Source organism: Petaurus breviceps, unplaced genomic scaffold (genome assembly GCF_028583685.1).
Source record: "Petaurus breviceps papuanus isolate PSGF00001 unplaced genomic scaffold, PetGlider_PUasm1.0 91133, whole genome shotgun sequence".
Taxonomy (NCBI): Eukaryota; Metazoa; Chordata; class Mammalia; order Diprotodontia; family Petauridae; genus Petaurus; species Petaurus breviceps.
The window spans coordinates 38014414-38041850 of record NW_027187419.1 but is presented as its reverse complement, the minus strand read 5'-3'; the positions used below and the strand labels follow the sequence as shown (position 1 = coordinate 38041850).

Genomic DNA, 27437 nt, shown 5'->3' with positions numbered 1-27437 from the left:
CTGAACAGGATTCCAAAGAGGTTCTTAAACTGCCTTTGCTCACTTACTGTCTGCCCAGAAGTCATAGCAGTTCTCTCTTCCCCCTCCACAGTAGAGCTCCTCACTGAACCCCCGCCCCCCAACTCCAGACCTAGAGGTAGAGTTGGAGGGCTCAAGAGGGGGAATCCAGTGCCTCTCTAAGGGCCTGATTATTTCCAAAGACTTGTGCTAATTTTCTGATATGATCCTCACATCTCTGTGAGGCACTAAATCCTCATTACTTTTCCTGACTGATGCATTCTAATTAGATCAACACTTAAAAAAAATTCACAATAGCCACAGGATGGCTTTCCATCTCATTAACTCCTCACTTATTATTTTCATGAAAATTACTGATAAAAATGTGCATCTCCATTTGGTGAGGCCTCACAGCCTCCTCAGCTCCTATCTTGAATCTCTCCCGTCACCGGGGCTGTGCACCGTTGCTATAGCAACCCACAATAATAGAAACTAATAAATTACAAACGAGATGCTCGTTGAGCAATTATTGTCCTCTTTTATGCAAGTTTCTTGCTAATTTTGATCATAAGGGAAAGTACAATAAGACTCTGAAGGAATGAGTCTATTTCAAGAGAATATTAGCAAACAGAAGCCTGGGCGGCTTCTTCAGATCTGTGATAAAATGATTTGGTTATTTCAGGCAAACGAAAGAGGAAATAAACTTCTTGTCCCACACTCCACATTATCCAAAGTCCCCACCCCACACCTTTTACTTTCTCCCAGTTCTACAAAGGTGTTACATAGCAGGGATGGTATTTGTTTGCAGGGTGAAAATCTCAGGATATTTGGCTATCAAAGAAATATTCTCTTAAAGTCCTCCCACCCACCCCCTTTGCCTGTCTCAATCCAATCTAAAGCGTCCTGGAAATATGGCTGTATGTTTACAGGAGGGCTCCTGTTCTAAAAGACGTCCTGGGAATTAGATGGCTCAATCTTTCTCTGTCACCCCTTGTAGCATTTCACAGTCTATATCCACTCTTCACCTCTCTCAGCCCACCAGACAGGGTGCTTGAAGAGAATGAATCATCACAAAGCTTCTGCAGAAGACATTTCAATATGTTTAGATTGAAGGAAGAAGAGATAGTCATCTTTCTACCCTTTCTCCTAGAAATATCCCCAAAGTGAAACAGGAAGAATCAAAGTAGGGAGGTATTATTCATAAGATGGTAGAGTCATACTTAGGAGGGACCTTGGAGGTCACCTCTTCCCATCCTCATTATACAGACAAGGACACTGAGCTTTAGAGAGGGTTAATACTTTGCATGAGGTGACACAGGTACTAAACAGTACAGCTGAGATTTCTATGCAAGACCTAGGACTCCTGTGTCATACTTTCTAGGAGAGGAGCCAATTGCTGTATAGAAGTAGCAAACACCACCAAGGTGAGGCTTATCATTGGATGGAAGTTTGGTGAACAGATGTTATTAGATCTTTCCCTTACGTGAGGGGTTGGAGGGGTCAGCAGAGCTTTCTTTTGATGGGCCTCTTAAGCTATGAGCTGAAGAATACAAGAGTGTTGTATCTCAAGTTGGAATACAGAATCTGCCCTTCTTCCTACTGTCCATCTTCTCTGAAACGGGAGTAGAGAGAGCTGAAGAGGTGGTTTTGGACAATCACACGGAGCAAAGTGTTAGGGACATGTGATGTGTGAACCCAAAATTAAACACTGATGAAACAGTAGTGGGGTGAGAAGAGGTAAGAACCATCGGGAGAGAATAGTCAAGGAGACATGAACTGTCCAGTAGGCAGAAAGGAGTTGAAGAATGGTCAGTTTGCCACCAAGAACTCAGGCTGCCCAGGGTACTTCAGCATTAGGGTTGAAGGTATTCTGCTTAGGGTATAATCAGGAACCTGGCTGCTATATGAGTCTCAGTTTTGTCCTTATTTCTAAAAAGACACTCTCTGCCAAGAGATTGTTTCACCTGTAAACAGGAGAACTTTGCTCAGCAATATTTGAGACTTCACTCACAGCATCCCCTCTTCAGAAGCTCTTAACTACCCCCAGTTGTCAGCACTAGGAGAGTAGATGAGATGAGCCCAGAGAGGCCTTGACAAGTAAAGAAGCCAAGGAGGTAGATACCTCTTAAAGCATCCTCAAGTATTTTCTTGATGCCCACCCATCACAGCTCCAGGCCCAGCCAAGGAGTCAGTGAGGAGAGAGGGCCCCTGAGTTGGAGGAAGCCTGTCATGAGACGTATATTACCTGTGGATGCAGGTTAATGGAGGGTTGATTGGGAGAATAGGGACCTCCGAGGTCGTTCCTGAGCAGGTTGTCACTGTGCATCTTAGTCTTGAGGCAGGTGATATAACGGTTACAAAAGTCCTTGCAGAGTTCATTCACCTTCTCCAGCTCTAGCAGGTGGATTCTCAGAACCTGGATTGCTTTCACCATCTGGAGAGATGGGGAAGGCAGGGAAGGAGTGAGAGGTGAGGTCATGGCATCAATTCTGATATCTTGCATACCCAACACATGCCCTCCCCACTCCCATCTCTAAGACCCCAAGGCCAGGGGAGGAGAAGCAGCATTACTCATTGCAGCAGTAGCTGCAAGAAGTAGTGTAATAAGTGTAGCTTCTTAAAGAGGTCCTGTCTCCAGAAAAGCTGCCAGGGATTGGAGGATCAGGAGATGTAGAGATTCTCCATCTCTGAGCCAGTAGAGCTCTAATCCAACCTCTTCCAGGAAACCTTCTTAGATTAATCCTGTCTAATTCTCCAAAATATCCAAATAATTTCTAGTCGCCCCCAATACATTATAGTAATTATGCATTTTGATAACTTTAGAGGAGTCCCCTGGAGCCCTTTGAGGTCAGTTATGTTTGTTCTTTAAGGAAAAATAAATATTGGGGCCTTTTGTTTTTATATTACAGCCATTTATTTCAACTTTGGCAGACTAAAGCCTCCTTTGTGAAAATGGATAATATCTAATAATAATAGCTAATAATTTTGAAAGTGCTTTAAGGTATGTAAAGAACTTTATTGGTGCTATGTCATCTGGTCCTCACAACAACCCTGTGAAGCAGTTGCTATTATTATCAATCCCATTTTACAGAGGAGAAAAGTGAGGCTGAGAGCTGTTAAGTGACTTCTCTGGGGTCACACAGCAACATAAGTGCCCGAGGCAGGATTTGATCTCAGGTCTTCCTAAATTCAAGCCCAGCACCCTATATACCACCTACCTGCAAAACTAAAACAACTAAGCAACAACATTTGATAGTCATCATATCATACAAAGTGTACAATATTCTGTCCTGGTAGCCCCCTATCTCTCTGCTAAGGGGGAAGGTAATACTTCGTTATCAGTTGTCTGGGATCTTCATGGATTTTTCATTTCCTCAGTTCATCTTCTTTTATGATTTTTTGATTTACATTGCTGTAGTCATGTCTAACGGTTCTCTTTGTATTGCCTCTTTAAGGTGAAACCATGCAGGAAATGCAGGAACATCCAAGTTCAAATCCTTCCCTACATACTTACTAATCTGCGATCTTGGGTAAGTTACTTAACTGCTGTCTGCTCCAGCACCTAACTTGTAGGGTTGTTTTGAGGATCAAATGAAACAATAATTGTAAAGAGCTTAGCACACTGCCTGGCACATAGTAGGTCCTATGCAAATGCTATCATTATTATTATACTAATTCTGAATTGAAATCTAGACTATTTCAGCAACACCACCAATAATGCATCAATGTACCTGTCTTCTCACAGTTCCTACAACATTAACTCTTTGTCACATCATTGTGAGACGGAACCTCAGAGTTGTTTTAATTTTCATTTCTCTTACAATAATTTGGAGCATGTTCTAATTTGGTCATTTCAAGTTTGTAGCTCATCTTGTGAAATTCATAAACATTGGTTCCTGATAGATGCTTGTTTTGGGATATCAGAATTTAATCAGCGATATTTGATGCAACTGTGTTTGTCCTTAAATCAGTATCCCAAGTATCTGACATGGTACTGCTCCTCCTGCAGGTAACTTGTCAACTGGCTCACTGATTCAGCTTCAGCCAGAGGGACAGAAGTGGTCAAGTATGTAGTACTGTATGATTGTCCTTACTTAACATTACAGGTACTTACGTGTTTTTGCCTGTATTTGTTGCCTGTGTATCTTTGTGTGATTGTGTGTAGGTCTTGACTCTTTAGTTAGAATGGGAAGTCCCAAGCCATTCTTTGCTGAACAACAACCCAGCAAAGACACTATAGTAGGATAATCACTGAGCCCTTTGCCTGCATCCTTGTAATCAGTGAAGGACTGAGTAGAGAGGAGGGTCCTGACAGTGCATGAACAAGGTAGGGGTGGGTGCTGGGGGCAGGAAGAGAGGTTTCCCACTAAAATTGAAAGTAGTGAGGTATGTACTGGCAACTACCAGCCTCCAACTGGGCTCTGTGATTTAGGGCTGGAAGAAATGTGAAAAATCTAGTCCAAGTGCCTCTTTTTTACAGATTAGGAAACTGAGGCCTAGAGAGAGTAAGTGACTTGCCCAAAGCTATAGTTAGTGAATGGCAAAGCTGAGATTCAAACCCAGGTTTCCTGATTCCAAATTCAGTGCTTTTCCCACTCTATCACCCTAGCACTCATTGAAATCAACCATTTGGAGACTCTACTGAACTAGATGGCAAATTCTCCAAGGGCTAAGACTGTCAGCTATTTCTTTGGTTTTGTCCTAGAGTGTTTTCTAGGACAATAATAATAACAATAATAAAAATCTAGTGTTTTCTCTCTCTTCCTAGGGGGGGCAGTCAGCCCATGATATAGATAGACTGAAAGAGTGGAGGATAAAAATTCTATGCCATACACACAGGTCAGGTTAACAAAATCAAAGAGAATAAACTGAGGTGATAATGAGTATTAATTTTCTGAAAAAAGCAGGGTTTGCATTAGCCTGGGCTGCTGCCTTAATTTGTGGATCTCTTATTTTATATGTCATAATGCCAAGAATGGTACTGGGTACAAAGCATGCAAAATAACTACCTCTTGTTTAACTGGAATTCGGTCATTTGTAGCATAAAGGAATGGAATAGAAAAGCATCTACTACGTGCCTACTATGTGCCAAGTAAAGGGCTAAACACTGTTCAAATATTATCTAATTTGATCCTCACAAAAACCCTGGGTGGCAGATCCTATTACAATTGCCGTTTCATACTTGAGGAAACTCAGGCAGAAAGAGTAGTAACTTGTCTGGGGCCACAGAGCTAGTAAGTGAGGCCAGATTTGAGCTCAGTTCTTCCTGACTCCTGACTCCAGGCCCAGCCGTCTATCCGTTTGCTGCTCTACCTACCTTTTTTTGGCAGGATAATGTATTTAGAAGAAGTAAGGTCTTCTCGGTTGGGAACACAGATCCTGGGATACCTAAACAGCTGTAAAGCCATTCTTACTTCTCTCATATCTCTTCCAACTATCCTCCTGGCATCCTCCCTCTACTTCTCCAGACTTCCCTCCTCATATCTAGCCCAACAGCTTCACAATAATTGTTCCCTTCCTCTCTCTAGCATCCTCTACATGGCCCAGACACTGCCATGGAGGAGCATGTGACCCAGCCCCTTGCCTTTGGGATGATTAATATCTAAATAGTCCAGCACAGATGGTTGTCACTGCCCTTCACAATACTGCTTGGGAATAGAGATTTAGAGCCTCAGTAGGCCTCTCAAGGTTTTATCACTCTATTGGTTAAGAAGTATGTTTTTATGTCCAGTTAAAATCCCCCCAGCTTTAACTTAAGCTCCTTTCCTCTCATTCAGTCTTCCCCAAACAGGAACACTGATAAGCACTTCACTTATAAAATCTTCCTATAGTAGAAGATAGTGTTCAAGTCAACTTTGAGCAACTCTTCTCTGGGAAAAAGTAATTTGTTTCACTTTCTCCTCATAGAAAAGGCAGTATGGCGTAATGGAAGGAGCAAAGGATATGGAATCAAAAGTACCTGAATTCAAATACTGACCCTGCTTCTTATCACCCAGAAGCAACAACTTCTCTGGGCCATCATTGTAAAATGAGAGAACTGGACTCCATAGACCTTTCTCAGCTCTAAATGCCATGATCTTTTTCTACTCCCTAATGATCTTTGATGTTCTTGGCAACCTCTCTAATTTCTCCATGTTCTTTCTAAAAGTACAATAAATGAAATGAGACATAATATGGTAGTTTGGGTCTAAACAAGAAATACAGCAGAAGGCATACAACCAACATCTTAGTATAGTGTCTGGCACATAGTGAGTGTCTAATAAACCAACTCTCTCTCACTCTTTCCTTCTCTCTCTTGTTCCGTGTCTGTACACTGTCCCCAACCCCACCATTTTCCACAACAGAACTCCATTTCCCATTCATGTTTTGGTCAGTTATAAGCCCTAGTCTTCCTCATTCTACATCTGTATTGTTGAGCTTTTGCTCCAAAGAATAGATCACTTTGTTGCCAGTTCCTGTTGCATTTCATTCTGATATGACTAATTTTCCAAGATTATTTTGAATATCATTCTTGTCATCCAGTATAGTAGCTATCTATCCCCTGTAAATCTGTTAAGCACAATCTCCATTTCTTTGTCTAAGTATTTTTCTTTTTCCTATAAAACTTCCATACCATAAAATAGTTTTGTGACCTTGGGTAAGTCAACTAAACTCAATGAACCTCATTTTCTTCACGCAGAAAATGGTTAGCATAAATATCCTTTAAGATGCCCTCCAACTCTAAACTTATTATTTCTATGTTTCCTATGATATACTTATTGATTCTCCCTCCCCCATGCCCATTATAGTGCAGTATTTTAGAATCACTGAATCTTAGAAATCGAAGGGATGTCAGAGTTCATTTAGTTATAATCTGCCACCATACATAGGAATCGTCTTTAAAATGTCCATGCATGTGTTTAGACAGTCTCTACTTGAAAGTTTCCAGTGAGGGGGTAGTCACTGTCTTATATGGCAGCCAGTTCTAATTCCTTCTACGATGTTGCTGACAAGGGGCCATCCTGCCCCTATGTGAAGACCTCCAGTGAGAGGTGGCTCTCTACTTCTCAAGTTCACCCATTCTACTTTTGAACAATCTAAATTATTACTTGGAGGAAACTCATTATCCCTGTAACTTCCACTGATTGGTTTGAGTTTGGCAAAATAAGTTAAGCTCCTCTTCAGTATGACATCTCTTTCAGTACTTTAAGACAATCATTACAATAACCTCCTCTCCATTCCAACCCTTTCCTTTATCTTCCCTTCATTGGTTTTAATTCTTTGCTTTGAAGCTACTCAGAGCAAATTTAAATGCTATTTCATATGTTATCTCTTCAGATATGTGAAGGAAGACAGCTATACTGTTCTCCCTAAGGCTTCTCTTCTCAAGTTTCTTCAATTATTTTTCATGACATTGTTTAAAGATCCTATCCTGGTTGCCCTCCTCTGGACTGATAAATTGTTGATGTCCCTCTTAGATTATAGAGCCCCAAACTAAAACACAATATTCCATATGTATTCTGACCAGAGCAAAATACATTTTGACTGTATCTCTCTTATTCTGGATACTATGCCTCTATTAATTATTCAACCAACAAGCATTAAGTACCTACTATATGCCAGGCTGTATGCCAAGCACTGAGGATTCAAAGAAAGGTTAAAAGATCAGGTTGGCATTTTTGGCAGTGAATTTTTGGCATTCATGATAGTGAATCATATTGAAGCTGTGGTTCACTAAGTCCCTGAGGTCTTTCTCACATGAACTGTTCTCTGGGTATGTCTTCCCCATCTAGTACTTACATGATTAACCTTAAGTGCAGGAATTTACATTTATCTCTATTAAACTTTGTCTCGTTTCTGGCCCATCATTCAAAGCTTTAGCTACTTCTCCCACATTTGTGTTATCTAAAAATTTGTTGTGTGACATACATCTTTATTTAAGTCATTAATTAAAAAGTATTGAACCAGATAGGGAAGAAAACAGTCTCATGTCTAGAGATGTACATCTAGGCTACACCCATTCGTCAATCAATACTTCTGGCATAGTCGTACAAATAAATAAGAATCAACCCACCTGTACTGGTGAAACTGGCTATCCAGTTTCCATCAATCATTCAACAAATAATATATGCCTACTATATGCCTAGCCCTGGGAATTCAAAGAAGAACTGAAATATTCCTATCTCTTAAACAGCTTACATCCTATTTAAAGAAATCTTGTTAACAAGGATATTATAAATGATTGTGTCAAATGACTTCCTGAAATCCCAGCATATTTTCTACAGTATTTCTCTTATCTAACAAAATCACAAATATTTTTTTAAAAAAGTATCTATGTTCACATCTTCACAACCAGAAATTTGGCAATGATGACAAAGGAGGAATATAGTCAATATTGGAGGGGCTGTGGAAATACAGTTACATCAACCCACAATTGATAAGAGCTTCAAATTAGTCTAGAAAGCAAATGGAATTACATTAAAAAGAAAAGGACTAAAATTTTCCTCTTACTTTTTTTTTTTTTTTTGCTTTTTGGAGGGCAATTGGGGTTAAGTGACTTGCCCAAGGTCACACGGCTAGGTTTCTCCTCTTACATTTTCACCCAAAGATCCCATTGCTTGACATATAACCCAATAAGGTCAAAAACAGAAAGAAAATACTGTATGAACCAAATATTTTATATTATATTCACTTTATGGGGTAACAAAGAACTGGAATCAATATGAACACCTATCAAGGAATGTTTAAACATTCATGTGGTGCCTGAATGGAATATTACTGTGCTCTAAGAAATGATACGGGAAGAATTCTTAGGAGCATAGAAAGACAGATGAATTGATGCCAGGTGAAATAAAAAGAACCAGGAAAATAATCCATACACAATGACAACCAATATGCAAAAAGAACAAAAATAAAATAAATGCTGACTAATTATAAGGGCAAAACTCAGCCCTTGTGAAGAGCTGATGAAATTTACTTTCCTCACTTCTTTGTAGAGGTGGGGGACAGGGGAACTATACATATGGAATACCGCATATACTCTCAGATAAAAGGGATGTTTGTTGGATTAGTTGATCTTTTTTCACTTTATTGTTATAGGGGATGGCTTGCTTTCTAGGGAAGTGGGGAGGGAAATAAATAGAAGTGATGGACATATAAAAACAAAAGGTATCAAACAAAGATTTAAAAGAAAAGTGTTTATAGTTATCACAATCTATTTGAGTTTCATTTTCCTTCCCCCATTCCCTTCTAGTGTTAAAATCCTAGAATAGAAGGTAGGAAGTAATTTTTTTTTCTGTAAAATCTCCATATTGTATCATCTAAATACTTTGTAATATGCCTTCCACAAAATGGAAACTCAATAAATGTTTGTTCAATGAAAGAATGGATGATGGGATAGATGGATGAGTGAATGAATGAATGTGATCTTGCAAAAAGCCCATATACATACTTGCCCAGTTACTCTATGACAATAGAAAAAAAGAGGAGAGTACACCCTATATTGAATTGCTTATCTTCCCAGTAAGTGTGGGTGACAAGGGAGGAAGGGAATGAATTTGGAATTCAAAGTTTAAAAAAAAAAATATATATATATATCTGTATACACACATACACACTATTATCAATATTATTTTACATGTAACTGGGAAATAAGGTATACAGGCACTGGGGCATAGAGATCCACCATGCCCTACTGCAAAGTTGAAGGGGTTATGGGAGAAGATATGGGAGAGAGCAGATTGGAGGAGATATCCAATGGGATTTCTATTTTGGGGTGGTGGGTAGGGGAAAAACAGGAAGAAAATTTATAACTCAAAATCTTGCAGAAATGAATGATGCAAACTAGAAGTCAATAAAGCATTTTGATAAAAAAAAAAAGGAAAAGAAAAAGAGGAGGAGAGTTAGCTCCTTCTAAGTGTGTGGGGAGGCCAAGATCTCTTAAAAGGTTGTTGGTAAGGTGGGCACAGATCTATCATCATTAGGAGTCCAGGAAGTGTTCAGTAAAAGGAAGAAGCAGGAGCAGAAATAATCACAGTACTCCTTTCCAAGGAAGATCTTAAAGCATCATGGAGACAGCAACAAACCTGTAATATCCTAGAAAGTACGCAGGGATTCCCAGGGTTATCTGTGAAATAAACCATGAAATGGGGAAGTATCAAGGCCAGAGCTGAGCCAATGGCATGTACAGAGCTGAGTAGAGCTCGATCTGAGGAACTGCGTTCTTCCTAAGGATAAGGCAGCTTTACAGAGTGATACTGTGAGTCACGAGAACTGAATTCCTTTTCTGGCTCTGATTCATGTTAGTCCTATGATCCTGAGTAACTCATTTAATCTCTATTGTCCTCAGTTTACTGATCTGGAAAATGGGAATGAAAACAATATAGGTATTATACAACTTTCAGGAGAGGTGTGAGGAAAATGCTTTATGAAACCCTTTAAAGCACTATATAAAACCAGGCTCCTTTCACTTATTCCAGATAACAGGTAGCAGTTTCTCCTAGCCTCGTCTGCACTTACAAAGGAGATTCTAATTACAAAAGATAATTCTAGCTTTCTGTTCCTATATAAAGGAGAGTTTACATCCATCAAAAATCCAAGGTGTGCCCTGAGTTCTCTCTCTTTGTAAGAGTAAAATAATCTGCAGTTTGAGTGTAGCAATGGACCATGCCTACAAGCCACTGGGGCCATCAAAGCTGTAATGCAACCAGCAACTCCCCCAGACATCAGAGATGAAGTAGCCTTGGAGCAAATGGGAATAATCATAAAATCAAAGATGCAGACCTAAAAAGGGACCTTGGAGATTATCTAGTCCGACTCCCTCATTTAACAGAGGAGGAAACTGAGGCCCAGACAACGGATGTGACTGGCCCCAAATCACACAAGCAATAAATGGAGGGCCCATGATTTGAAGTCAAGTCTTCTGACTCTAAATGCAGGCTTGGGAAGGGGAAGGAGAGAGAAAAGAACAGGGATTAGAGACATTTCAGAGGACTGTAAAACCCATGTAAGAAAGGGCTTGTCGGGGCAGCTAGGTGGCGCAGTGAATAGAGTGCCGGCCCTGGAGTCAGGAGGACCAGGGTTCAGATCCAGACTCAGACACTTAACACACACACACACACACACACACACACACACACAAAACCTAGTCGTGTGACCTTGGGCGAGTCACTTAACCCCAACTGCCCTCCAAAAAGCAAAAAATAAAGGGGGGGGGGCTTGTGGTAGATTGGAAAGAGACAAATTTCACAGAAGTCAGTATAGGTTTTTCTTAGGTGAAAATCTTAGATATTTTTACCTATATCTCCCCTGAGCCTCAGGCTTTCTGGAGCATGAAGTAGGAACAATTGCCCAGGCAAGGAGCATTTACAATGACCCAGCAGGAACAATTGTCCAGGCAAGGACAGTCCTGACCAAGAACTAAAATGAGCTGTCTCTGAGTGAGACTCATGAGACCCCTTACCTTGGCCTGGACCCCCTACAATGGGTCAGGGAAGTTGTGGCCAGGGGGCCGGCCAATAGGCCTGAAAATTGAGGTCCCTGCTCCAGGGCTGGCTCTGTGGTCAGGAACCATAACCTGTCCCCTGAGTCACGCTGGAGCCTCATTAAAATGGGCCTCATAAATGTTAAAAAATTTACACATAAAAAAATGCCATGCATGAAACTGAACCGTACGTTTTATAGCCCCGGTTTGAAATCTTGCATAATCTATAAAACTTCGGCCCTGTACCACTGGGGCCTGTAAATCAGATTTTATAAAACAAAAAGCCTTTACCTTTCAAAGGGGTTTGGGGAACTTGCAAATTTTACAAACTTTACCAAGTGCCAGCCAGTGACTGCTGGGGAGGGTGGGGTGAAGGAGAGGGGAAGAGAAGCTAGGGAGGGAAGTGGGAAAGGAACTGCCAGAAGAAGAGGTCCATAGTTCAGGTAAGGAGACGGTAAGATAGCCATAGGACCAGAAAGTGGGCAAAAATGAACCCTTTCCCAGAGGAGGCTACCCAAGGACAAATCAGTTTATGTCCTAGAAGATGCACATTTAAGGTCCTAGTATAGGTTATCAAAAATTTATTACAAGAACCCCAAGGGTTTAAATACTCTTGGGTAGATAAACGTCAACCTGGAATACTGGAGACTTGAATTCAATTCTACATTGTGAACAATTCACATTTATATACTGCTTCAAAATGCACTTTTCCTACAACAGCCCTGTGAAGGAGGGAGTTGCAAGCATTATTATTCCTCTTTTACAGATAAAGAAACTAATGTTTTTTGGGGGGAGTGACTTGCGCAGGATCACCAAGCTTGTCAGCCTCTGAAGCAAGATTATATGATGATGTACATAGCAAATGCATAATAAATACTTCTTGATGATTCATTGCCTCCAGGTCCAACATTCTTTCTGTATTACCATGCTGCTCATTATATGACCTTGGGCAAGTCATTGACCTTTTCTAGGCCTCATTTTCCTCAACTATAAAAAGAAGAGCCTGTCTCTAAGACTTCTTCCCATTCTAACCAGGTCCCTAAGAGTGATGGATAATAGGGGGCAGACAGCTAAGAGAGAAGGTTCTTCCGAATCCTAGGAAGTCCTACTTGATTTTCTTGGCAGCTCTGGAGACAACACAGCCATTCTTGGCTGGAGGCTGCTACTGCTGAGAAAATTTAGAGCATAGAAGGGATGTGGGGAAGGGAGGTATTAGGAGAGCAGAGAATGATAGCGGGCAGGAGAGAGAGGGGGGCGTGTTCAAATGGTAATGGGAAGGAGGTGACTCCAAGCCTTACTGGACTTGGGAAAAAATGAGGTCTAGAGGGAGGCCCTGGCTCTGACGATGAGGTATTTCAGAGGGCCAAAGTTTCCCCAGACCCAAGTGTCCCCCTGACAATCCCATTTATGAAAGTCAATATTCAAGGGCAAAGGAAAGCTGCCCTGACACACATATATATAAAAAATAAATCTCTCAATTATCTCAGCTCATTTGCTTGGGGTCTCTCATTTTATGTCCCTGCTCGGCTGCGCAGTATATCTGTCCGGATAAAGAGTTACAGTCCGCTGGGCTACGTGTGCGGGGTTGTAAAAAATACAGATGCCAAATTAACTGACTGTGGCACTCGGCAGCTGATTGAGCTGATAATGACGCGATCTGACCTTTTTCTAATTTCTAATTATGTGCATCTCGGCTGTGCTGGCGACATGATTCTTGTTCTAATGATGGCCCCCGTAGCTGGCCTTTTCATCTCCTCCCTGACCATGTCAAGGCAGAGAGTGGGAGGGGGTAGCAGGCATTGGCTGGTCACCCAGAAGAAAGCCTTTACCCCCAGGCCCAGGACAGGACTCTGCTGGGCAGGCATAGGAATGAAGCTAAGGTGAGAGGTCCAGGAAGTATGCCTAATTAGTTAATCAATGCTTCTCTGGCCAGGTCTACACAATCAGTAAATCAAGCAATTGTCCAGGGAAATCAAAAGCAGGTTCTTTGGTTCCTAAGCTAGATTCTTCTATGCCCATGAATAGACAATTTAGCTACATGGACCAAAGAATTAGTTGGCTATCTGTCTAGCTCCTAAAGAGGTCAAAACCCAGACCAGACCAAGCAAGCACTTAGGATATAAAACCAAGGACCAAGAGTTTCTAGGGAAGCTTTGCTGATAACTAATATGCTTACAACAGAATAACAGGATATGGGAGCTGAAAAGGACTTAAGGGAATAGCTAGTTTGGACCCTCCATTTTACAGATGAAGAGACTGAGATTTAAAAAGGGGAACAGACTAGCCTAAGGTCATACTGCCAATTAATAACAGAGTATCCATTTCTGGTGTTTTATGCCCAACCGTGTACCATCTCTCCCATGAGGCAAGAATCTGATTCTATAAACTAGCAAAGGGTCCATATTGTCCTCTGAAGTCCAAGGAGAGATAAGAAAAAAGCACTTAGGTGATAAATTATTCGTAGTTGCCAGGCTGCAATATGACAGAGACTAGACCACAAGCCACTGTGCCAGGGAGAGTAAGAGAAGAGGTCTGATCTCCTTATGGCAGTATGATGAGTCATAAGAGTCTAGCTTCCACAGGACTCTTGCCTTGCATTTTAGGTCTTCCTCATTACTCTAAAATAGTGGGCTACAGTCATGGCAGGGTATCAGGCATTCCCCAGTGACCCATAGGGACCCATTTCTAGGGGAAGGCAAAAGTAAAACAATGGTGGATACCCCTGGACACCAGGCACAGTACAGGTGCCTGAAGTTTTCTCTGGATATACCTGTCTCCTAACTATGATTCCTTCTCTCACGTTCACAAAAGCTCCTATATATCTGTTTTATTCCTTGGCACCACACCACACTAACCCATGAGTTTTAGGTGCTAGTCCCAATTATTGGTCCTTGATCATAATAATAATAACTAATACTTTTATCCTCAAAACAATCCTGGGAGATAGATACTGTTATTATCCCCATTTTATAGTTGAGGAAACTGAGGCAAATAGAGGTTAAATGATTTGCCCACAGTCAGAGAGTATCTTCAGGTAGTATTTGAACTCAGGTCTTCCTGAATCCAGATCCAACACTGTAGCTACTAGGCCATCTGGACCTAAGGAGCAGAATAGGTTTACCTATTGGGCCCTTAGAAGAAATTGGTAAGACTGCCCTCTCTAACCCTACCTTTTGAGATACTTGTCGTTATTTCCCTTCATGTACTCTAAATTTCAGTCCAATTAATCAGTCACAGCCCTTACTGTTGGTGCTCTGCCCTCTTCACTCTTCTTGGTTTTGCTTATAATGTCCTCTATGCCTAGAATGGACATCCTTCCCCGTCTCTGCAGGCTGAAATACATCCTTTCTTTTAAAGCCCAAAGGATCTTCCATGAAGCCTTCCCTGAATGACCAGAAAAATTTCAGTTCCTTGAATTGCTCACAATGGAGCCTTCTCATTTATATATTTATAATATTTTATAATATTTACATTAATATCTGATTCCTTGGGACCAGTGACTGTAGGATTGGCTTTACTTATATATAACACTATACATTACCCTAGACATCAGCCCAGTGCTTAACACCCTGTCCCGCACAGAGTACCTGCTCATTACATGCTAGCTGAATTGGGTTTAGTTACCCTCCTGGTGAAAGAACACCTCCAATCGTCAGCTCAAGCAGTCTTTCTGGCTCATCTTATTCCCCACACCATATTTCCAAAACTTTGAGGTCTTCTTTACATGGAAGTTCTTTCCATAAGCACTAACAAGTTATTTAATATACTTTGACTCTGCAAAGAACTAAGTGGTGTGGATAACACAGATGCCCTGCATAATCCCAAACCAACTATATTTGTATCTGGTTTGAGGATGCACTGGTACATTTTTTTTTAAGTGTGCTTTCCTCATTTGTTTTTTTTTTTTAATGAACCTTAACATGTCATTGCATGTTCTGGCTAGACAGTGGCTCAATGGTAGATGAATTCAGCAGCATGATGGGTTTGAGGAGAGAGAAGGTCACCTAAAGATGTACTAAACATTCATGAAAAGTTTGCTATGAACAATTCAACCCTTACTTTATGAAAATTATAAGTAGAATATATGTGCATTTTCTCTCTCTCTCCCCTCCCCCTTTCTCCCCCTCCCAAGGAAACTCAATGGAGAGAGAAGGGGCCTTGAAAATCCATCCTTCAGCTCCTGGGCAAGACCTCTCTAGGATTTCTCTTGACTTTTTTTGCTGTCTAGGTTTCTCTCTCCTATTCACAAATTCTCACATGTACCCATTCTACCTCTCTGCATCACACCACACTAGCCATTAGCTCTGGGTTCTAGGCCTAGCTCTGCTCCTAGCTAGTTATGTCAGTGGCAAGTACCTTCACCTCTCTGAGATGCTGTTTACTTATCTATGAAGTGAGATGAGTGATCTCTAAGGTCACTTGAACCTTCTATGAGAACACTCTTCTTAAGAGTTTATGGAATAGGGGCAGCTAGATGGCATAGTGAATAGAGCACCAGCCCTGGAGTCAGGATGACCTCAGTTCAAATCTGGCCTCAGACACAACACAAAAACTAGTCATGTGACCTTGGGCAAGTCACTTAACCCCAATTGCCCTCCAAAAAAAAAGCAAGAAAAAAAGTTTATGGAATGCAACTGTTAGAGAGTCAGCAAGACCTTGAACCAAGTCCCATTTGTTATACATACTGGCTTTGTGCCCTAGGTTAAGTCACTTAACTTGCAACTAGGTGGCACAATGGATGGAGAAATGGTCCTAGAGTCAGGAAGACCTGAGTTCAAACCCAGCCTCAGACACTTGTGCTATGTGGCCCTGGGCAAGTCTCTCTCAATTTCCTAAACTGTAAAATGGAGGGCAATAATGGCATTTATTTCCCAGGGTTATTGTGAAGATCTTATGAGATATTTGTAAAGCACTTAGCACAGTGTCTGGTACATACGAAGGGATTAATCAGTGCTTATTCCCTTTCCCCCTCCAGATAACTTTAAGGCCAGATAAATTGCAGAACAGTTGCTGATCTGCACTGGGACAATTCTTTAATAGGAATTCCTTATATCACTAAATTCAAAGAAAAGAAAAAAAATCTTTCTTGGTAGAGGAAAACAGTACTTGTCCAAGCATCCTAGCTGGGGGTGGCAGAAGAGCTCTCCTCTCCACTATAGTACCAATGGCAGCAGAGGAGAGCAGGTGTACCTTAACTGGGATTTCTTGTACCAATGGCAGCAGAGGAGAGCAGGTGCACCTTAACTGGGATTTCTTAGGTGCTTTGCAGCCAGACCTGGGACTGGTTTGGGGGCCTGATGGTGACTTCAGTTTCAGGGAGGGACTCAAGGGAAAGGGCAGTGGTGCTGGGAAGGGGTGGGGATGAGGAGCCTGCCTGCAGGGAGAGAGAAGACTTTACCAGGTTGTCCAGTTCCGGGTCATCGCTGAAGAAGGGCTTATGCTCCTGCTCTTGCTGATGAACGAAGTTCTCGATGTCCACGTCAAAGCTGGCTGAGGTGATGCACTCAGAGCCCTGGGTGGCCTGTTCACACTTCTCAAACAGCAGCGTCAGGAGTGGGAAGAGAGGGTGCCTGTAGGGGACACCAACAGTGCACACACACAGACACACAGAGGCTATATTGCTTAGTAGGCAATCCCAGGGTCTCCTTACCACCCTGGAGACTCTTACCCTCACTTCTGCAATCTCTCTGACCTTAGAGGGAAGCCCTGTATCCTGGCTCATCCTATCAAGTACTTAAGAATGTGCAGGGTGAAGACATTCTCTCCCTTGGATATGGATGGCTCCAGACCAGATGACTCCAGCTAGGGATCAGAAGTTCCCGAAGCCTGGCTGGCCGAGCAGCTCCCAGGAGGCCTCAGCTGTTGCTCAACTGGTACCTCCATTTTTTATCTTTAAAGACATTTCAGGAGTCAAGAACCCACCAATGGAGGAAGTGCCTAATTTTTGTCCAAAATCAACCCCAGAAGGAAATAATATTGGTACTCATCAACAGGATAAAACTAAAACTTGGTATTCAAGGTCCTCCAGAATTAGGGGCTAACTTACCTATCTAGTCTCATCTCACAGCCTCCTATGGCCACCACATCCTGCTTCTTCTCTCTGGCTAATCCCTAGCTGCTAGGAGATAGGGAGGTGTGTATGGGGGTCTACAGATCATCTCCTCACTAAACACAAATTCCTGGTCAACAGAAGCAGACCTTCCCTCTTCCCTAAAACTCTACACCTTGGGAAAAATGGAGCATTAACTATCCCATGAACATACCCCGCACACTCCTACTTCTATGACTTCTCTCCTAGCACCATTCTCTAGACTAAAAGGAGCCTCCTAGACTCTCTCTAATTCCTCCCTCTCCCATATCCACTTTTCAAATCTGAGAGTTCTGAGAATAATAATCAATTGACACTAATACTCCTAAAAAGGACATATCAGTAACTCAATCACCATTCCTTCTGTCCAAAACAATCCTCCATGAACATCATACACCTGTAGGATTCTTCCCCTATAAGAATGGAAAGTCCTGGAAGTCAGAGACTATCTTATTTGCTCACAGTTATATCCATAGCACTTAGCACAGTGCTGGGTATAGAGTAATTGCTTAAAACTTTTTCATTCATTTATTACAACTACTGAAATTATATTTGTTCCTTAAAGCCTGACTGTGGGACCCTTTCCCCTTGACGGCCCTTCCTAATCCTCTCAGCTGGAAGTGAGAGCTTCCTCCTGTAATGTCTCTTATGTACTTACATTCTATTTTATATAATCATTATTTGTGTCTTTGTCTTATTTCCCCCTTGAAGGTAAGTTGCTTGAAGGTAGATACCATGTCTTACTCACTTTGAATTTTCCTCGGTACCTAGCATCCAGTGCATTTCACAGATACTCCATACTTCAAGAACAGGGGAGGGGGGGCATTACCTCCATTGATACCATCCTGGCAATAGGCCTCTCCAAACCTAGTTGGATTTTTCCTTGAACATCACACATATAACATATCACTGGATCTGTACCCCAAGTGGGGCCTGCCAGAGTTTCACTGACATAGCTTTTGAGAATTCAGTCTCATCTCTGTTCTACAGGAGCTATTGGATAAGGACTTAGGAAGTACTTAACAGCGTACACAATAGGTGCTTAATAAATGTTCACTGAATTGCCAAATTGAAGCTCCAGAGCTGAGCATGGTAGGAAGTCAGAAATTGGACTGGTCATTGATTGTCTGGAGCTCCCTGGTCTTGTGGCTTTGGATGTGAAGAGCACATCTCTATGTGGATGTGTCCACTTAGATGCTTCCTCTGCAGACTTGGGTGGCTATTGAATGTAGATGTCTCGCTATCCATAGATAGTCACTGCTTGCTTGTGGATGCACATGCATGAGCATGAGTCCAGGTATGCACATATGAATGCAAGCATGGAATTTTGATGGCTTCCATACTGCATTCATGTCTATACAGACATTTGTGGTATATATGCTTGCGCTTGCTTACATGTATAGCTCACATTTCTATTGAATGAGTAAAAGTCCAGCATATCTCAAATCAGAGAGAGAGAAAGAAGGAGAGAATGTGTGTGTGTGTGTGTGTGTGTGTGACCTTGGATACTTCCATTATTAATAGCCCATTCCCTTCCCTGGGGTTCAGAAAAGCATCTGCAAATCCCTCCCTAGCCTATCTCCTCAGCCTCCTGTGGCCGCCAAATCCTGCTCCTTTCTCTCTGGCTAATCCCTAGCTGCTAGGAGAAAGGGAGGTGTACATGGGGGTCTATGGAGCATCTCCCTACCAAATACAAATTCCCTGTCCACAGAAGCAGATGATGTGTTCTTTATCTGCTGTTGTCTATCTTCTTTTCACATATAGTGAATAACTGAACACAGGAAGGAAGAGAGGGCAGCTCGTCTAGTGTGGCAGGCCTAGGAGTCAAGGGAGGGTGTGGAGAGAACGGGGAGAAGGGAAAGAGGAAAGAGGACCTCCAAGATCTTTTCTAAGTCTGAGAGTATGTGACTGAGAAAAAAGAATAGAAAACGCCTCAATCGTCCCTATCTATAGCCACTCTCCCCAAAGCCCCCAACAACACCTGGCTGGTCAGACCCAGGGATAGTGGGGAATGAGGAACAGTAAATTCCTGCCTTCAGCTGAGCTGCTCAGCTTGGCAGAGAGCTTCCCTCTAGTTTGGGGGAGGGGGTGGTATAGGGCATAAACAGCTGGGCATGGAGGCTACAAGCAGGTGTGCAGCCTGCAGTTAAAGGGCTAGCATCTCAGGGCAGCCCAACCCTGACATCCATCGAGCTGGGAGAGCTATTCAGCACAGGAAGGACAGTACTGAGGGAAGGTGGGGGAAAACAATGGGTTAGACAACCAACAGGCTGAAGACAAAGGGAGAACCAGGTGAAGGGGTTAAACTCCAGTATAAGTCTTCATTTGCAGCCACTAATACCACAGCATATTATAGTCTAATCTAACCTGATCCCAGTTTAATGCAAGATTCTCAGGGCCCTGAGCAGAATACCAAAGAAAGCCTCAGTGGCTGTAATTTAAGCAGAGCCCTGCAGTGGTTTAGCTGAGGGACATGAAAGGCAAATTCCAGACGGTGTTATGAATTATTGCGCCTTATGAACCTTTCTACTCTCAACAGATGCCTGCTGCCATTTAAACAGCCACTAGATCAATTAGGAATGAAAGGCACAAATCGACTCTGTACAAGGGCACTAAATTACCAGGAACTAATAATCCGCAGCAGTCATGCCAGGTGGTGGGAGTGCAGCCCCAAGCCCCCCAACCTTACCACTGCTCACCACACATTCCTTTTCTATTGGGCAGAGCCAATAGCGTGTGTGTGTGTGTGTGTGTGTGTGTTTGTTTCTACCTGGCAGAGAAGGCGAGCTCTGCATGTGTGTGTTTGGGTAGGGTGGTATTTATTGGGGTGGGTACATATGGGAGATGTATGTGTGCCCTATATGAAGTATGGTATATGTGGTGGATTGTATGGTATGTGTAAATAGTGTGTTTAAGAAGGTGCCCTATGGTGTATGTATTCAACGTACATGTGTGCAGTCATGCGGTGTTATTGGATTTTGGGTTCTAGTCCTGGCTTTGCCACACTGTACCTATGTACCAGTCACTTATTCTCTCTGGGTCCATTTCCTGCTCTGTAAAGTAAGTTGGCAGGGCTAGGTAACAAGCTCTGGGGACCCCTTTAAGTGCGAAGCTATGACTCTAATGTGTATATACATTATACACATATGAGATATATGTGTATCCCATACATATATGTCACACATATACACATATGTCTCTGTACATAATGTATATGTACAGAAACACGGTGTGTAAATGTCATATTTGCTGGAATATTGTTTTATAGGTATGTGTCTAGTTTGGGGTAGAATGGGTCCCACAAGCTACTCCTTGTCATGCTTGGCCACTGGTAGATTATTCCTCAGTTGGTTTAGAACCCTTAGCACTCCAGTTGCCTTTGAAACGAATGGCCCTCCACCAAGGCAGGGGAAAGGAGGCAAAGGGGCAGAGTGATGTCATACTCTCATCCATCCTCCCTAGGGGAGTGCCTGGAAGAACAGGGCCGGGGCTCAGGTGGTGCTAAGGGATTGATTAGCTCTAACTAGTAGTCTAGGGGAAGCTAGGTGGTCAGGAACTCATTTCCCTGGCCTCAGACACTTACTAGATGTATGATCCTAGTCAAGTCACTCAACCCTGTTTACCTGAGTTTCCTCATCTGTAAAATGAGTTGGAGAAGGAAATGGCAAACTACTCCAGGATCTTTGCAAGAAAATCCCAAATAGGGTCACGAAGAGTAGAAAATTATTGAACAATAACTAGTAACCTGCCTTATTAGTTGAAGGAAGTCATCCTCATGGGGTAGATAGGAGCTATCAAGAGGTTTGGGGGTAGTTGGGATAGCGATGGTGTTAGCAAATCCCATCACCACAGTGATAGTACTGGGGCATAATAATAGCACCTTGTAGTACATTTAACCATTCCAAAGGGATCTTGCATAGGAAGTCATCTGGTTTAGTGGAAAGACCACTGGCTTTGAGGGATCTGAGTTCAAATTCCAGTTTAGCCATTTATTTCCTATGTGACTTGAGGCAAATCACTTCACCTTTTTAGGCCTCAGTTTCTTCAAGTTTAAAGTGAGCTGGCTGGATGAGATGACCTCTACAGTCATTTTGACTCTAAATTCCATGATGTAAATCAACTCATTTTATCTACTTTTCCTCCCTTACATTCCTAAAAGTCAGTCTGGATCTGAATTAGTACTGAGATACAGGAGTGGCCTGGGGAATTTGGAGAGTTCCCATATGGAAGACAGGTGTGGTTCCCCAGGTCCCCAAGGCACTACAATGGTAGAGAGTCAAATCAAGGGTCTAGTTTAATTCAGAATTCTCAGGCCCAACTCTCTGATCATGAGCTTCATAGTCTAGCTACTCTGTAAAGTAGTTGATCTAGCACGGGCCAGCTTGAGAGGCCATGGAGGCCTTAGAATGAGGAGCCCAGCTGGGCAGAGGCAATCACTGAATATCTTGGCATTCAGGGAATCATTCTGCAGTGAGCTTAGTGAAGTCTGGAAGCCTGCCATTCTGGGCTGCTGGGCAGGCAGGCTGGGTTCACACTATGCATCAGGAGCAGCCAGGCAGTCAGTAAGGGGCATCATCCCTCATTTTAGCCCAGGGTCTGGTGAAGGGAAACATGCTTACTGGTAACATCATGCTTTCAGGGGTGCTAGGGGATGGGTTCATTTCTTCCTCTTCTCAAGCTAGGCTCCTTTGGCTTCAGGGCAGAAATTGCCTGGATATTAATATAGCACCGTCTCTGGGTCCCTTGTCCCTACCAAACCTCAATCTCATTCCCAGTCCATCCTCATTCTCTGCCAAGTAGCAGAAAAAAAAAAAGACTCAAGAAAACATGGGTCTGAATACTGGCAGTGGCACTTACTATGTGACGTCAGGCATTTAACTTCTGGAGGCCTCAATTTCCTCATCTGAAAACAATAATACTATATTACCTATGTACTCCACTGAGTGGTTGTTGAGGAAAGTGTTTTGTAAACTTTAAAGAACCATGTAAAAAGTAGTTATTATTCTTTTTTTAAAAGCAATCGGGGTTAAGTAACTTGCTCAAGGTTACATGGCCAGGTGTTCCTGGGTGGGTGCCAAGTGTCTGAGCCCAGGATAGTAGTTATTATTCTTATCCCATGATCTAAGGTCCATGAAGTTAAGCTCTGCTGAATACTATACCTAGTCTAAGAGCCAATGGGTATTCCTCCCCTCCCCCACATTTTTTTTTCCATCATTGGAAGGTTCCAACATTTTATCTCCTGTGCAATGACAAGGAATGAATGGGGAATGAACATCCCTTGGCTTCTCTCTGCCTCAGTCTGTTCACCTGTAAAATGGGCCCAAACCAATTTCACTTGCCCATGGCCCCCACAACTCCCCATAAAGAGCTGGAAGAACAAACATGGGAATATAGTATAAGCTCCTTGAAAGGAGACGTAAGAGATCTGGAAGATGATCATTAGGTTTTATTTCTTGGGTGCTCAGAGCATTTGACCTCCACCAGAGCTCAACCAAGCCTTTCCCCCTCCCTACTTTCTGCCATCTCTCCTCATTCCCCACTCCCTACTCTCTCCCTCCCACTCTACCCTCTCTTAAGCCGTTCAAAATTTGGAGGAAATAAATCTCACAGCACTAATTCAGGGAGAGTTTGAGCCTCGTCAGTGCAGAACAAATAAAAGGGCTGAACTGGCATGACATTTTACTGCAGAAGAGAGGTCGTTTCCAGCCACTAATAAAAAGGATTTGACACAGACTAATAAAGAGAAATGAATTTCTCTAATGGCCTAATTTAGCACATTCAGCACTGTGCTGCTGCTGCCTGGGATCCGGGAGGGGAATGGAACAGTGAGTGTGGACAGAGGTAGGAGGGGAGAGCAAGAGACAGCTTGCTCATGGGAAAAAGGTAGAAAGAAATTATTTCAAATAATGTTTTATTATTTCTTTTTCCTTTTGCATCCTATCCCCTTCTTCTCCCCCTCCCCCTCCTCACCAGAGCAACTGAAACAAAATCAAGCTTAGGATATTGTGAGGTTCTGATCATTCAAAGAGCCCCCCTCAACAGAATTGTAGTGCCAGCTTAAGAAGGTGATTAAACTGGATATGTTGATTTCTATGGAGGTTTAAGCTATAGTTTGCTTTAATTACATCTGACATTTTTTTTCTTCTGACTTCTGTACATCTCATCCAAACTTCCCAGCTAGGTCTGCCCCGCTTGGAGGCAGGCCATGGGCTGAGGCATCCGAGGCTGCCTGGGAGAAGGGCAGGGGCCTGTGACTGCAGCCCATAAGGCAGTATGAAGAGTACAGATCTGTGGTTGGTCCTCTCCTTTTTCTATGCCCTTCTCACCCCATGTTTGTTTTTCACTCTGGGCAAAGTAGTCCTGACCCCCTTGATTAAGATTCACTTCCTTGAAGGTCTTCAGGCAAGGCAAAGAACTCTCCAAAGGCCATCTGCTCCTTCCCCCTGGCTCTGAGGAGCTATATGTAACAGAGACTGGACAAAGAGAGCTCTTGATCATTTTTATAAACTTACAGAAAACCAACTGTCACAATGTCCCTTGGTTAGTAACTCTATACATATGCTATTGAAGCAAGAAGCTTCAGGGTATAGTAGAGGAAAAAACAATGCACTTGGAGTTAGTAAGTATGGGTTAAGATACTGTATCTGCTGTTCCAAAAGTCATAAGCCATAGGATTTAGGGCTGAAAGGAATGTTAGAAACCATTTAGCACAACACCCTAACATTGTAGATAAGAAAACTTGGACCACAAATGTTTAAGTTGACTTCTCCAATGTCATAGATGGAACATGAGAGACTCAGGATGCAAACCTAAGAACTCTGAGTCCAAATGCCTGTTTTTATTACTATCCTACATTGCTATGTGACCTTTGGAAAATCATTTATCCCCTTCAAGTCTCAGTTTCCTCATCTATACAAGTGGAACAATAATACTCGCACAAGCTACCTCACAGGTTTGTTATTAGGAAAGTATTTTCTAAGCCTTATGCTATAGAAAGAAGAGTCATTACTAACTGGAAGTCCATTCTTAAGTCAAACTAAATCCTTCCAACAACAACTTAAGTCCATTTTCTCTTGTTTAAGACTCAATGAAGGAAAGTGAGTCCTCTTCAAACTGTCCAAACTTCATCCCCCATCCAAGCCAGCGTTAATTAAGCCTTTGCTATGCTCTGTAGGAGAGACAAAAGATAATGTCATACCTTAGAAGCCTGGAATGGAGACAGTGAGGCTGAGATAGAAAAAGACAGAGATAGAAGCAAAGATAGAATAAAGTCAGAGAGAATTTTTTTTTTATATAAAAAGGGAGAGAGAGAACGAGAAGCAGAGTCAAAGAGAGACTGGTCATACACAGGGGGAGACATTAACGTTGAGTTCTCTTTCTGGGTGATAAACCTCATGATTCACGGTCACACGGAGCCATCCCTTCCGAATCGCTCAGCCATCCCCTCCATCACGACCTTGGCCAGGACGGCAGACCTCAATTACAGACCCAGCCAACTGTGTGGCAGTCTGCCCACCCAGCCAACCTCCTCTGCTCTCCCTGTACCTGACCTTGGGGGCTCCCTGAAAAAGCTAACACTTCTCCCCACAGGAGCACTAGAAGTAGGGAAGGGTAGGAGAGGAATGGGGAACTCCCAGAGCCCCCAACATCATTCACCTCATCTGGGTAGCTCAGTTAGTTTAGTGGATAGGGACACAGAATTCTCGGGCTGTCTCAAGTATCTTAGTGACTAGAATAATGGGGTGGGAAGAGGGTAGTGGAGAGAGTCAGGCTCAGAGGGTATTTGCCTAATGGCCTATAAAGTACCCTTTTTAGGGATCAAGGAGGACTAGTCCGTGACCAAACTTGACTCCTGACAGTGATATGTGTTACAGTCTTTTTCTCCAGCAAAACTCATTGACCGCCCCCCCCCCCCGCCCCATCCCTGACCCAAAAGACATCATAATAATCCTTAAGGTTCAATTCAAAACCACCTCAATTACCAATGTTCTCCTCCTTCCTCTTATCTCTTTCCAGTGACATGGCATTATAAGACTATCTGGGAAACACTGGAGACTATTCTGGAACAAATATACCCTAATCAACTCTTATTAGCTACTCACATTTTCATGGTGCTTTTAGGGTTTACAGAGCACTTTGCTCACAGGAATTTGGAATCAGAAGAGTTGAGTTCAAATCCTGGTGCTGCTAGTTATAACCCATATGACCTTGAACAAGTCATTGATTTAGGCCTCATTTTCCTCCTTTGTAAAAATGAGGAGGTTGGGCTAGATAATCTCCAAGTTTCCTTCTAGCTCTAAATACTTTGATCCTGTGGGTATACTTATGAAGAAACCTAGCCCAAATGTTATTATTCTCCTTTTTCCAATGAGAGCAGTAAAGCTCAGAGAGCTTAGTTAAATGACAAACCCGCAGTCACCAAGGCAGGATTCATATTGAGAACTCTGGGACTCCAAGGCCAATGCTCTTTCCTCTACTCCATACTCATCTCTCTGACTCCTCTGGGCTGTGCTTCCATTCACTGCACCCCCCCCCCCGCCTCCCCCCACCCCCTCCAGATCACAAAGCAGCTGCCAACTCTGAGACTTCAACAACAGGATCCACCCTGGCACTGTGCCACCCCTTTCCTCTCCAAAGGCATCATTTCAAGGCCATAGGCTCAGATTTCAGCTTCTAAAGGGCCATGGAATGGGCCTGGTTTCTGATGAGCTTTGTGGGACTGAAGCAAGCAGGGAGGGGAGGGAGAAGTTGAAAATGTCCCAGAGGCTTTGCTTAGCCTTTGGCCCCCACCCCTGCCCCTAACCCTACCATATATACACATAGACAACAGATAGAGAATGGTGAGCGGAGGCAGTGAGAAGGAGTGAGAGTTAGGCAAATGGTAACAGGTCATATTTTTATCCCAGGTATGACGCTGTAGCCATGAGGGTGTATTTTTAGAGAGTACATTTTTAGATGTGTATGGTGGGTGGTTGGTTCCCCCAGGTTTCCTTGGAGAGGGCATCTTCTCTGCTGTTAAGATGGAGTGGTATATTGGAAATATGGAAATATTGGAAAATGATGCTGGATTTGGTGTCAGAGGAACTGACTCCAAAATACCAACTCTGCTAACCTATTACCAGTGACTCTGGGCAAATCTGAGGCTTTTACTAGGCCTCAAGCTTCCTCTTCTGCAAAATAAGGGTGTCAGAGCAAATGGTCCCTAAAACAATTTCCTGAACCATCTTCTGCTCCCAGGCAGACCATTGTAATATAATGTTCTGGGAACCTAGAGAGTTAAATGAGTTTTATCTTTTTGGAGCTGGAACACCCCTGGGTCAGAGGTTAGAAAAATTCCCTCTCAGACACTTCATTAGGAAGCTCTAGTTCCCAGGAAGCAGACCAAAGAGATTTCATGGGAGGAAAATCACAGGAGTCTTTGTCTCACTTGCCTAGGCTTGTGCTGCTCTATACCTACCTCGCCCTCCCCACCTTCACCTTGAGTTTCTATCTGCTAGTTCTTCTGGGGCTCATTCATTCATTCATTCATTCATTCATTATTTTTAAAAAAAGGCAGCATGGATAAAAAGATGACTTCAGCATCAGAAAAAAAAATAAGGATTCAAGTCCATTGCTTACATAACGTGGCTGAATGACCCTAGGCAAGTCACAAACTCTCAGTGTCCCCCAAGCAACTCTCTAGGACTGGAAGCAGCAGAGAGGCAGCTGCGTTAATTTTTTTTTTTTAAGATTAGTTTCTTTTTGGAAGGGTGGGGGGTGGGAGGGGAGGAGGCAATCAGGGTTAAGTGACTTGCCCAGAGTCACACAACTACTAAGTGTCTGAGGTCAAATTTGAACTCAGGTTCTCCAGACCCCAGGGCTGGTTCCACCTTGCTGCATTGAATTGTAAGT

General features: G+C 42.7%; 1 protein-coding gene and 1 long non-coding RNA gene across 8 annotated transcripts in view; one reads left to right on the top strand and one right to left on the bottom strand.

The window, feature by feature from the left end:
- PKNOX2 (PBX/knotted 1 homeobox 2) overlaps positions 1 to 27437 on the bottom strand; it is a 356188-nt gene that overhangs the window by 51936 nt on the left and 276815 nt on the right. For all 6 annotated transcript variants that reach the window (XM_069080546.1, XM_069080551.1, XM_069080549.1 and 3 more), the window contains 2 exons: positions 16857 to 17028; positions 2243 to 2431 (listed from right to left, as the gene is read on the bottom strand). In XM_069080546.1, the coding sequence (XP_068936647.1) occupies positions 2243 to 2431; positions 16857 to 17028 (361 nt within the window). The remainder of the gene's footprint in view (positions 1 to 2242; positions 2432 to 16856; positions 17029 to 27437) is intronic.
- On the top strand, positions 283 to 6446 carry LOC138155350 (uncharacterized). 2 transcript variants are annotated; one of them, XR_011166805.1, is made up of 3 exons: positions 283 to 1421; positions 3453 to 3527; positions 5905 to 6446. It is a non-coding gene; the product is annotated as an uncharacterized lncRNA (long non-coding RNA). The 2 variants fall into 2 exon arrangements; XR_011166806.1 differs by lacking the exon at positions 5905 to 6446 and adding an exon at positions 4007 to 4104.